At 43.0% G+C, this 12310-nt stretch overlaps 1 protein-coding gene and 1 long non-coding RNA gene across 2 annotated transcripts; one reads left to right on the top strand and one right to left on the bottom strand.

The window, feature by feature from the left end:
* Positions 1–1900: 1900 nt before the first annotated feature.
* LOC108957814 lies at positions 1901–4230 on the bottom strand. The gene is made up of 2 exons (XR_001984866.2): positions 3514–4230; positions 1901–2145 (listed from the first exon to the last, which is right to left on the bottom strand). It is a non-coding gene; the product is annotated as an uncharacterized LOC108957814 (long non-coding RNA).
* Positions 4231–7328: 3098 nt separating this feature from the next.
* On the top strand, positions 7329–10374 carry LOC104433764 (beta-amyrin 28-monooxygenase). Its single transcript, XM_010046628.3, has 4 exons — positions 7329–7932; positions 8920–9375; positions 9465–9652; positions 9766–10374. The coding sequence occupies exons 1-4, from the start codon at positions 7446–7448 to the stop codon at positions 10060–10062; spliced, it is 1428 nt and encodes a 475-aa protein (XP_010044930.2). The 5' UTR covers positions 7329–7445; the 3' UTR covers positions 10063–10374.
* Positions 10375–12310: the final 1936 nt, after the last annotated feature.

The raw sequence follows: 12310 nt of genomic DNA, 5'->3' as shown, positions 1-12310 counted from the left end.
ACCCTTTTGCGCTAGGTAAATGCTAGGATACTTGTGAGAATTATGGTTAGAGGAGAAACTTGAGCACTATTTATAAAGTTTCCGACCAGGCCCTCTCATTACGGGCCAAGCTCAACTCGGCCCACACTAGCCAGTCCCATATTAGACTAATTAAGAAACTTTTTATCTCACTTTAGATCAACTAACCCCATAAAATGGTAAATTATAATATTAATTAATGTAGTCCACATTAAGAAAACTCTTACAATAATGACCCAAACTAATAGCCGAGAATGCTGACCTTCGATGAGTCGAGGTTTGAGGGATCCGGACCTGCTCCATATTCATACGTCCCGTTCGGAGGTGGGCCGAGGATGTGTTTGGGCTCGAGTTCAGAAGGGTGGATCTGCTCGTGTTCCTGCACAATCTGGTGAATGGATTTCGCTGGAGGCCGGTCGTTCCCGACTAGAAAATAATGTACAACCCCATGCCTATACCGGTGGAAGGACTTTCCATCCGTCTTCGACCTCGCGTCTAGCTCCCCTTCTTTCTTCTATGGAGATTAGCCACTAGATGCCATGATTATCTTTCGATAAGCGACGAGCTTGTTTCTGCCTCCGTTACTGTGGAGCCTAAACGCTTTGCATCCGAATAATTGGAAGACTCCATATGTTCCGTATCTTACAGTTCGTATAGCTTTCGTCCAATTAATGTCGTCAAATAAGCTCGCAAAGCTTAGGATAAACTTTAAATAATTCTGGAAAAAAGAAAGAGAAAAAGAAGAACCTCGGTGGCATAACAATTTATATCGAAATGTTGTACAATCGGACGCTAATTATAAAATGAACACTATACTCGTTGCACTCTCTCTGACCCCCATCTCTTCACCAAGACCGACACACTACCAAACGCTTTATACACAAGGCGGGGCACTCTTGCCTTTATATAGACTCTCTTTAACTGACATAGGACAAAGAAGAGTGCTCCACAAGAGCTCAACACGTCCTATTCTTCTTCAGTCACAATCTCTAGCTACTTTCCTAACATTAAGTGGACTTCAACACTACAATTTCTAACTACGTATTGTAGATAAATCTAGACACATGGGGACGGGGGCACAAGTGTCGTAATATTTATACGAATGCTCACTTAATTGGTGTAACTTTTATTTTTTATAGATTATTTGAGTACCATATAAATTTTCAACCGATGGCTTGAAGGTCATAATTTTTTCTACAACATTCACAACAAGTGTGATGCCACATCAGATTTTTTTTTTGGTAACCGAGGATCGGCTTGAGCCTCCTTTCGCTTATGCTAGTCAAGTTACACGGCCCTCTGGTGCCCGGTGGCACCGACGGATCTCGCCAAAGCTATTTGGACGATTATACCTCGAGGGAAGCTAGCCCAATAACCCACCGCTAGCGCCCTCTACTTAAATCGCAATAGCAATGCGGGAATTTGAACTCTCGACTGCATCGAAGCAGGAGAGAACAAATACTAACGCAGCTTCTCACGAGTGGGTCCACATCGGATTTTTGGCACTTGGGTAAACATTTTTAAAAAATTATGACACTCAAGTGGTCAAAAAAAATTATGGCACTCTAATGACTACCATATGAAAAGTGTTGACATCTGTGGTGTCATTTTCCCTCTTTGTTCAATATGAGCAAATTATGAGACCGGTAATTTTCTTCCACTTACATATGTCACAAGCTGAAACTTTTCTAACCAAGATGCTGAGTGAAGTAGCATTAAGAAAGGTGAGGGCGATTGTCACGCCCCGATCCTTAGGCACGCACACATCCTTCTCACTTGGCCGATTTTATAATGCGATATAACATGACTAAGTATCGCCGACCCTTTTGTTTATTTAGCACATGCGGAAGCAGTTATAAATCCCCAGACAACAACACAATGGGATAAAAAAGTAAGGCCATATTTTTCATATTGAAATCCACAACCAAACCTTTATACATGGCATAACTCGAAGTCTATTCACAAGACTATTAATAACATTCTAGTCTCACACTATTCATATTTAGACAGGATTCACAAATAAGATGGGATCATAGTCCTCATCCGGGTCGTACTCGGATCATCATTAGGGTTCTCCTCCAGGTACTCCTCTTCGGTTTCTTTCTCCTCAGGCTCCTTATCAGGATCCTGAAATGTTGTCCCACAATCGAGATGAGACTATGTCTTAGCAAGTTCTATCCCACTAAGACTCGATTAGGAAACCAATACGCTAACTGGGCTGCCTATACACGCACGGGTCAGAGGACTTACCTTGGCCTCAGTCTCAACCTGCAATTCAAGTTTATATACGAACGCTTCACAAATTATAACAAGCAATCAATCAAATCACGAGAATCGAATCAAATCATTGATCAATCAAACTAGTCGATTACATGTCAAATGGACTATTCTAGGTCATTGATTCCACACCATATAACCTTCCATCGAGCACTCGGTCACAGAGCCACCTCAATGCTCTCGGGTGTCAAGTTCACCAAGGTGACGTATCAACTAGACAATTGCGTGCGTTCTTTAAGGCGCCGTTTTCGCCAGTCATATCCCAAATCACCGAACCACACGTGCCTACAACGATTTGTTCAATAGACAATTGCGTGCGTTCTTTAAGGCGTCGTTTTCGCCAGTGATGTCCTTAATCACCGAACCACGCATGCCTATAACGATGTACTCAATAGACAATTGTGTGCGTTCTTTAAGACGCCGTTTTTGCCAGTGATATCCTTAATCACCGAACCACACATGCCTATGACAGTGTGTTTAATAGACAAGTGCATGCGTTCTTTAAGGCGTCATTTTCACCAGTGATATCACAATCACCGAACCATACATGCCTATAACAATATGAGTACTAGACCGATACGTGCATTCTTCAAGATGCTGTTTTCGCCAGTGATATCCCAATCACCGAACCACATAGGCCATACACCGTGTCTGATCGGTTCAAGCCCAGAGTATTTTCAATCCACCCTCATGATTTCATCCACTTTACAACCCATCAAAGCATTATAAATGCTAAATAAACATACTCGGCCATCTACCAATCAATCATTTAATTTCACTCAATTTCAAACAATTTAGGATAAATCCCTAAAATACCACCATTTATTTAATTCCATGCAACATAGAGCTCAATTAAATAAACGGATTGCACCACGACAATCAGTACGAGATTTCGGTCATCTGCTATCTCAATCTTAATTTTCAAAAAATAAATAATTAGTTAATTTCGAAAATTAATAAATAAATACTAAAAAATCTAATTTAGGCCCATAATGCCTAATTGAAGCCCGATAAGGGTCGGGAAAAATCCCGAGATGCATTCAATAAATAATAGTACGTCTTTACTTGCTATGACTAAGTCTAACCACCTAGCAAACATCATTAAGTCACTAATTTAATTGTTCTAAACTAATCTAACCACCTAATTGTACTTAATTAAATCTATTCAACCCTTAAGCATCATTAGTCTACTAAGCAAGGATTAGTGAGATTACTCACTTGATTGAAAGCGGAGACCAGATCACCGCGATGGCGACACGACGATGGCCGAAACCCGAACTTTCGGCGGCGTCGGCGGACACTCGGGCCGGGCCCAAAAGCCTTGCAAGCCCATAGCAAGTTACTGGGCTTGGGCCCACTTCTTGGGCTTGGGAGTTACTGAATTGGGCTTGGCTTCGCGGGCTTGGGCTGAACTCCAATCAACGGGCTGGATTGCTGAACTTGCGGACTGAATTGGAAGATTTCGTGGGCTGCTGAACCGGGCCTAAATTGCTAGATGGGCTAATGGATGTGCTGAAGACGGCTGCTCGAAGACACGGACAGGGACTGCCTCGGACGATGGAGAAAGAAGACGCGGCTGATTCGGTCTCTTGACGCTGGACAAGCGGAGATCCACAATTAACAAACTAGCGGAAAGGATTGCAGGGCTGATCCACGAGTGAAGATGGGAGCTGCTCCGTGGAAGTCTCACGCGAATGGTTGGCCGAGGAGACTCGGGGTCAACAAATCGGCAATGGTGACTTCAAAAGTAGAAGCTGTGGACGCGTGGGCATGAGGTGGGCAAGCGCAAACAACGGCAGCAGATGAGAGGTGTTCGGTGGAGGCAGAGATGAGGGACCGAAGGTGCTGGGCTCCTCAGAGAACGGAGACAAACGAAGGTGGGCTTCGCTGGCAGAGGAGGGTGGCTCGCTGGCGTGAGCTGAGCGAGGAGAACACTGAGTGTTGGAATTTTGTTTGTTAAAACAAAATGAGTACTTTTTACTTTGTCCCACATAGAAAAGGTGGGAGCAGAAGAGTCAGTTTAAAAATATAGGATTTCCCTTTTGTAGTTAGAGGAGTGATTAGGTGGGGCTAGACCCCACTATACCCGCGTGCGGGTGCGCGATTATTTGGCGCACTTAGCATTAGCATTAATCCATTGCTTTTTATTTATTTATTTTTATTTTATATTATATTTTAGTTCAAATGTTGCCTTTTAATTTGAGAATTTCGGAAATGAAATATAAATGAAAATTCGAAATTCTATTTTTTTTTAAATTATTCCGAATTTTATTTGTGTCTTTTCAAGACAACCTTTGGAAAATTACTTATTCGGTTTTAATTTTTCGAAGGATTGCAATTGTTCGTTTTTCGACTTCTTCCGAAGAGTCGCATTTGTTTATCCGAACAATTTTCTAAAAACGTGTTTGTTCGCAATTTTCACGAAGAGTTGCAAGACTGTTTCATATATACTTGTCAATTTTCGGAAAGATAATGGTGGTCATTTTTCGAGTCTTCTTTCTGAAAAACTGCAACCAATTTTTCGATTGCTTTTTTAGAGAGACCCTGGAGAAATACTAGAATTGCTATTTAGTATTCTCATCCGAGACTTTGTTGTATCCTGGAGGATTTTTGCCGGTGACCATTAGCAACGTTGTGGGGTAAATAAATCCTTAAAGAAAGTGATATCACGCCTCAAAGTCCGAGTTGTTTTACTCGATCCGATTTCATTGTACTACCCAATTTCGAAGCATATTTTCCCAACACTGAGTGGAGCAACTTCTGCCATGAGCTGCTTCAACCGGTGGTGCTGGTCTACCGTGTGGATAGAGAGAGACAAGCTGCTGGACGAAGCACGGCGAAGAAGAGAGAGAGAGGAGCAGTTTCGTGAATTGTTGAAGGTCGGGCGGTCTAGCGGATGCGCTGGCGTCGAGGAATGGGGCAGAAAATGGAGAGCTGTCAGTCCAAAGAACAATGAAAGGAAGGAAAGAGTGACTGTTTCGTGGAGATGACGTCCGATCGAAGAGAATGGGAAGCAGCTGGCATGTGAGATGAATGGGATGTCGACCGTGGAAGGATAAGGGAAGAATTTTGACAAAGAAAGTCAAAGGAAAATGGGACACAGCAAGAGAAGGAAAAGACGTCGGTGGGGGGTTTCGCACGAGGAGAGAGAGATAAATGTGAGCGTGCGAGTGAGTGAGGGCATTCGGCCAAGGAAATAGAAAAGGAGAATTTAAAAGAAATTATCCTTAAACCAATAATTCTTGTCCCAATTGATTTTGTTTAGTCCAATTTGATCTCTGAAAATTCCCAGGCTAAGGTATTTGATCCTCACTTACTTTCTTGCATCAAATTTCCCTCAAACAATAAATTTTGGGCAACAAAAATGTCTATTTTCTTTAATTCCGAATTCTAATTCATTTTCTTTTCGGAATTCGATTTTCTGAACAAACAAATCCGGTTGAAGTCCAATTTGAATTCAAAAAAAGTCCAAACAACTTCCATTCACTAATTCACTAACAGCAGATGTCAAAAATCCCTTCAAATCGGCCAATCTGAATCTCCGTTCATTTTCCGCATCGTCCGATTCGGTTTTCCGTAAAAATCCCGAACTTACCGGAATTTCCTCAAAAGGTGAGTTGACGTTCCTAGAATGACTCATGACACGACAAGACTTCCAATTTCTGAAATCAAATTCAAATTCTCGGTTATTTTCAATCAAACGTACTTTTAGGGTGATCTTACCTATCGGGTAGCTTTTAGAAATTTTTAGTGCAATTGACCTGTGGTCGATTTTTTCGAACCACAATGAACCCATCCAACCCATTGTCAACTCTCGGTGGTCGTGAAAATCTCAAGGTATCAAATACGGAGGAATTGTGGTACCCAAAACGATAGAAAATCGGTTTAGTGCCGTTCGACCAGAATTTTGCAATCAGGTGGAATCACCCACACTTTGATCACCATCTCAGTCGAATTAACCTATCTCCGATCTCTGATCGATTTTTAATTGTGCTGCAACGACCCTTGTAGACTAGCACGGTCAAACAGTTGATTCGGTCGAATTTTCAAGTTTATTGCATTAGAATTTCTTAACGGCTTCACCTAATAGGTCGGTTATCTCATGAGTGGCCATCTCAGAAAAAAAAAAAAAAAAAAAACTATAGTCACATTGATGAAAGGCCCGTCTTATTTGATTGAAATCAGAACCTAAAAATCAGGATGTCACAGCCACTTGAGTAGGGTTGACCCTCATCGAGGTGAGGGTAAGCACTAACAAGACCACCCACGATAGATCTGGTGAGGTTGCCCCAGTCTAGGCAAGGGTTGGTCTCACTAGATTTAGCGAGGCAGATAGGCAATGTTGCGTCAACCACCAGAAAGAAGGTAAAAAATAAAAAGAGAGAATAAAAAGAAAAAATATAAAATTATTAAAATATTATTAAAAATTTCCACGTCAGTGTCACATGTGCTATGTAAGCTGGTCACTATCTATGTCGGTAATATCCAACAAAAATGAATTGAAAATGACTGAGTTGGCTTTAGATCAAAAGACTTAAAGATTAAATTGGAACTAATATAATAGGTTTGATACTTTTTCCTGTAAAAGAGTTCAATATTTGTAGCATCCAAAGGCATGAAACATGTGAAGTCCCCTTTCATACATTATAATATGTTTAGTACTTTTTCCGACACCTTTTCCGGTAAAAGGAGATCGATAATTGCTGCATCCAAAGGCATGAGACATGTGAAATCCCTTTCATACATTATAAATATGCATTTGCAAGGGCTTCATCAGTGCCATCCCTCGACTGGCATTTCTTCTCTAAAAATATTGCTCTCACCTGTTCCTCATTGAACGATCGGTTCACAACCTCAAGCAAAATATTGAGGAGGAATGATTAAATTGGCTCTAGGTCAAATAATTTAAGATTAAATTGGCACTAATACTTTTTCCGACACTTTTTCCGGTGAAAAGAGTTGCAATAACTACAGCGTCCAAAGGCATGAAACATGTGAAGTCCCCTTTCATACATTATAAATATGCATATGCAAGGGCCCAACTTCATCAGCGCCGTCCCTCGATTGACATTTCTTCTCTAAAAACATTGCTCTCACTCGTTCCTCCTTGAACGAGTGGTTCACAACCTCAAGCAAAATATTGAAAAGCCATGCAAGTCCCGACCCTAGTCGTCCCAGCCTTAGCTCTCCTCCTCGTCCTCGCCTTCATCAAACTACTCAAACTCAAAACCGCCCGCCGGAACCTCCCGCCGGGGAGCTTTGGATGGCCGATCATCGGTGAGAGCCTCGAGTTCCTCCGTTGCCAACGTGGCGGGCACCCAGAGAAGTTCATCCAGGACCGGATGAGCAAGTACGACTCCCCCGTGTTCAAGACATCTGTGCTCGGGGAGCCGATAGCCATCCTATGCGGGCCGGCAGGGAATAAGTTCCTGTTCTCGAACGAGGGCAAGAAGGTGGCGCTGTGGTGGCCGAGCTCCGTCGAGAAGGTGTTGGGGAGGTGCCTCGTCTCCAAGGCCGGCCACGAGGCGAGGTCAGACAAGAAGATGCTCATGAGCTTCTTCAATCCAGAGGCGCTCATGAGGAGCGTTGGGGTCATCGATGAGATGACCAAGGCCCATCTCAGGACTCACTGGGAAGGTATCAAGCGTCATTAATCATTAATTAGATTTGAGATCTGCACCTTTTCTGATTCCATGATGGATCTCACTGTCCTCTCCAAACTTGGCTTGAGTGGATCTATCCAAATGAGCTTTTTCATATGAAAAAATTAGGAATAAGTGTCGGGAAAGTCCTACAATTTGTCATAAATATACAATTGAGTCATAAAACTTAAAAAAAAAAAATGTAATTGAGTCCTACAACTTATCAAATAGACATTATTTTGGTAATTTTGGCCCGCGACCCTTGTCCAAATTTAGCCGGCCACTGGGCGGGACCTGACAACCCTCGCCAATAGCTAAGCCAACCTTCTTCCACCATCAATCGCCCTTTCTGGTGATAGTAGGGCGATGAAGACGAGGCCTCACCACTAGGCCTTCAACTTTTTTGTGTGTTTTTAAAAATTTAATTAAAAAATCACGATTAAACTAAAATGGTGTCGTTTTAACATAATCATGTTTTAGTCATGTTAGCGCAACATAGAAAAGAGAAGATAATATTAAAAAAACAAGCCATATTGGGCCTTATCAAAAGGCCTATAGTACCAGAGCAAACAAAAAAAAAGGCCTATAGTACCCTAATTTGACAAGTTTTACTTTGGTGACATTTTTCGTGAGTTTTAATACTTCATGTACTTATCCTAAAATAGTAATAGCTGAAGTAAACCTGTATATATATATATATTAATTATATTGCTTACAGATTTTTGAGTTGGAACGTGGCATTTCTACATGGGATATTCTTGACTTTAACCGCATTATTATTCGTTTCTCAAAATATATATAATCCTCGAAAAATGGGTTGTCACTGGTTTTAAATCATTACTTGCTTGTCACTAGAGAAGCCGCTTTAGTCGATAATTGATGGGGATCCGATGATAGGATTGGCATCTCTGAGCAAATGCTTAAGAAATTTCTAAGTGTTAATTTTTCAACAATCTAAAATTGATTGCTTATATATGTGAAGGCAAAGATCAGCTGGAGGCCTACTCCATCCTGAAGCAGCACACCTTCGACCTCGCGTGCCGGCAGTTCATGGCCATCACAGACCCGCAGCTCGTCTCGAGGCTTGCCGACCACTTCCACGTGTTCCTCAGGGGAGTTGTCGACCTCCCCCTCAACGTCCCAGGCACGAACTTTTACCGGTCGAAGAAAGCAGCCGATTCCATCAGGAAGGAGCTCCGGGTGCTGGTGAAGCAGCGCCGGGCGGAGCTGGAGAAGAAGACGGCGTCCCCTTCGCAAGACATCATCACGCACCTACTCGCGAACGGGGATGAGAACGGGAAGCTCATGCCAGAGGCGGAGATCATAAACAATGTGCTGAGCCTCCTATTCGCGGGCCACGATACGTCCACTTCGACCCTAGTGTTCATCATCAAGTACCTGAGTGAGCTGCCTCATGTACTTGAGAAGGTCGTTGCCGGTTAGTCCCTCTCTGCCCCTGATTTTCCTAAGTCACCAGTGCAATTTCATTGGCCTACATGAACGCACCTGAACATTCGCATTCGCCAGAGCAAAGGGAAATCGCGGCATCGAAGGCAAGAGGAGAGCTTCTTCACTGGGGCGATTTGCAGAAGATGAGATACTCGTGGAATGTCATCTCAGAAGTCATGAGGATGACGGCGCCGGTGTACGGTGCTTTCCGCGAGGCCCTGGTTGATTTCACGTATGAAGGATACACTATTCCCAAAGGCTGGAAGGTAAATACATGTTTTCGTTCTCCGAAAATGCATCACCGTTCTTTCATTGTCCTCGAAGAGTTGGGCAGTAATGGCGGGCTTACTCGTTTATTTATTCAATGTGTCGTGCACAGTTGCACTGGAGCGCATGCTCAACGCACAGAGACCCGGACTACTACCCGAGATCGCTCACCTTCGACGAGTCGAGATTCGAGGGATCCGGGCCTGCTCCATATACATACGTCCCATTCGGAGGCGGGCCGAGGATGTGTCTTGGGCTCGAGTTCGCGCGGGCAGAGCTACTCGTGTTCCTGCACAATCTCGTCGATGGATTTCAGTGGAGTCTGGTCCATCCCGACGAAAAAATAATCTACCACCTCATGCCTATACCGGCGAAAGGGCTTCCCATCCGTCTTCGGCCTCGTGACTAGCTTCTTCGTTCCTTCTTCTATGGGAGATTAGCCACCTGATGCCGATGTAGTACTTAATAATCAATAAGCTACTTGCTTGTTTCTGCCATACTATGAAGCCCGAACGCTTGGCGTCCGAGAATAATCGGGAAGTCCCTTAATGTTTGTGTATCTTACATTTCTGAGAGCTTTCATTCCGATTGATTCCCATCGATTAAGCTCTCTATGCTTGGAATAAAGGGTTTTGCTAGTATAACAGTTTTTAAGCTACCATGAGAATAACTGTTTAGAGACACAAATTCATAAAGAAATGAACTTCACAATAATTTATAATTATTTGTTATTTAGTTTTTTATTCTCACAGTAAATTAAAGATTGTCATCTAATTATTTCTCTAAAATAAAAAAAAAAAAAAACTCAAAGACCTGTTAAAATTTTCAGATCGAATTTTTATTTAGTTAGACACTAGAAATTAATAAAAGAGAAGCAATTAAACTACAATATTGGTTAACAATTTGGAAACATTATTATCGATGTCAAGCTCTCTCATTTGAGAAATGCTTAGCCTATAGAATGGGTCCGTCAACGAGGAAGTGATAGTCAGTTAAGGACCGCAGATTTAAAATGGAAACCAATTGACATTTTCAACCGATTTCCATCTTTTACCCAATTTTCTTTCTTTTTTAAATTTTAATTTTTTTTGTTATCTTTTCTTATGCCTCCAGAACGCGGGCATAAGTTGCCTCAAGAGCAACGCGAGGCTATTCTCCTGAGTCGACATGAGACACCTATTAAGTTCGAACACAGTCAAAGCGGAAATGGAATTGAGGGAGAAGATCGTGTACGACGTGAAGCAAAACATCTCGCCAAAGTCATTGTGCCAATGCAGGGAGCCGGGATGGTTCCGAGCGTGCTTCGCGAACATGCTTAAAGAAACCCTCGAGATGGTCATCCGGTGCATTAAGGCATTCTTCGAATCTGGCTCCACAGGCTGTGATGAGGCCATTAGTGGTCAATGGCCAAAGGTGCGACAAGGCCACTGACGCAAGGAAGAAACATTGTTATTATTGGTTGTATTAAATTATATACTTTAAATCTTTATAACTTTTTTATTCATAATTTTAGTTAATTCAACGTAATTTTTTCATATATTTGTTATCAGCTTGATTGTTACCTAATTTGAACACGTAATTTGGATCGGAATCGGACCGGATCACAGCTTGCAAATGGGGCTCAGCAAATGACTGGCGATTGGCTAGCAAGGACTGGTCGCGGTGGTGATCGTCGACCAAGGCCGGCAACACGGAGAGAGTGCTTGGTCATGTCTCGGTAATATGATACTCGACCGATGGAACTTTGACCAATAACAAACTTTGCCAACACCACCGGTTGTGGTGGCTCTGCTAGGTAGGCTCCTGCCTTTGAAGTGAAATGTTAGGTGTTCGAAGCCTCTACGTAAGTTGCAGGGAGGCTAGCAGACCATTAGGTGTATTACGCGTGGCGCCCTGGTGGTGGGTCCTGGGCTAGCGTCACCTAGGGGTTTACATGACGGCTGTCGGCCAAAGCGGTTCCTCTGGCACAGAAAGAAAGAAAAAAAAAAAAAAAAAACACTTTGCTAACGCCTCAGCTTTCGACTGAATATGGGTGATCCCATGACGATCTTCTTCAATTATCAGACTTTGACTTTTCAAAGTCCACAGTCAAATTTTCCACTTGTCTATCCTCGATGCCCCCGGGTCTATCGAGGAGAAAACTGGTCGGACAGGAACATCGGGCTGATTGCTGGATGCTATCGGACCGGGCTGATCAGTGGGGATCGGATTGGACCGAAGCAGAAACCACAGAGGTCACCGGAGTTGCAAGAAAAACACCGACGTCATTAGGGGTGCAAGAAGCTCTTCGGCGGATGATTGTCGCTAGAAGGAATGCTCCGTGGTGATTGAACTGCGGATCCGTCTACAAGCGTGGCCGAAGCTTCGTTGTCAACGCGGCTAGACTAGAGAGTAGCAGCGTCATCAAGGTTGAGGACGGCGAGCTCGGCGCAACAGGGCTTGCAGTAACAGCGACGGCATGGGTCTCTCGTATATCTCTACATGTGGCCGTGTGAATCAATGCGCGGCCCCCTTCCCTGTGTCCATCGAGGGTTCTCCTTTTTTATGCAAAGGAATAGCGCCAACCAAGAAAAGAAGCAAATTTTGTTTCCTCTTTCTCGCATATTGCACACAATCTCCTTTCCAATTCCATGCAAGTATTTTAATTGATTGTGTGC

The sequence above is a fragment of the Eucalyptus grandis genome, chromosome 2 (genome assembly GCF_016545825.1).
Source record: "Eucalyptus grandis isolate ANBG69807.140 chromosome 2, ASM1654582v1, whole genome shotgun sequence".
In the NCBI taxonomy this organism is placed as follows: domain Eukaryota; kingdom Viridiplantae; phylum Streptophyta; class Magnoliopsida; order Myrtales; family Myrtaceae; genus Eucalyptus; species Eucalyptus grandis.
Note: the sequence above shows the minus strand (reverse complement) of the source record. Positions and strands in the feature narration are given on the sequence as shown.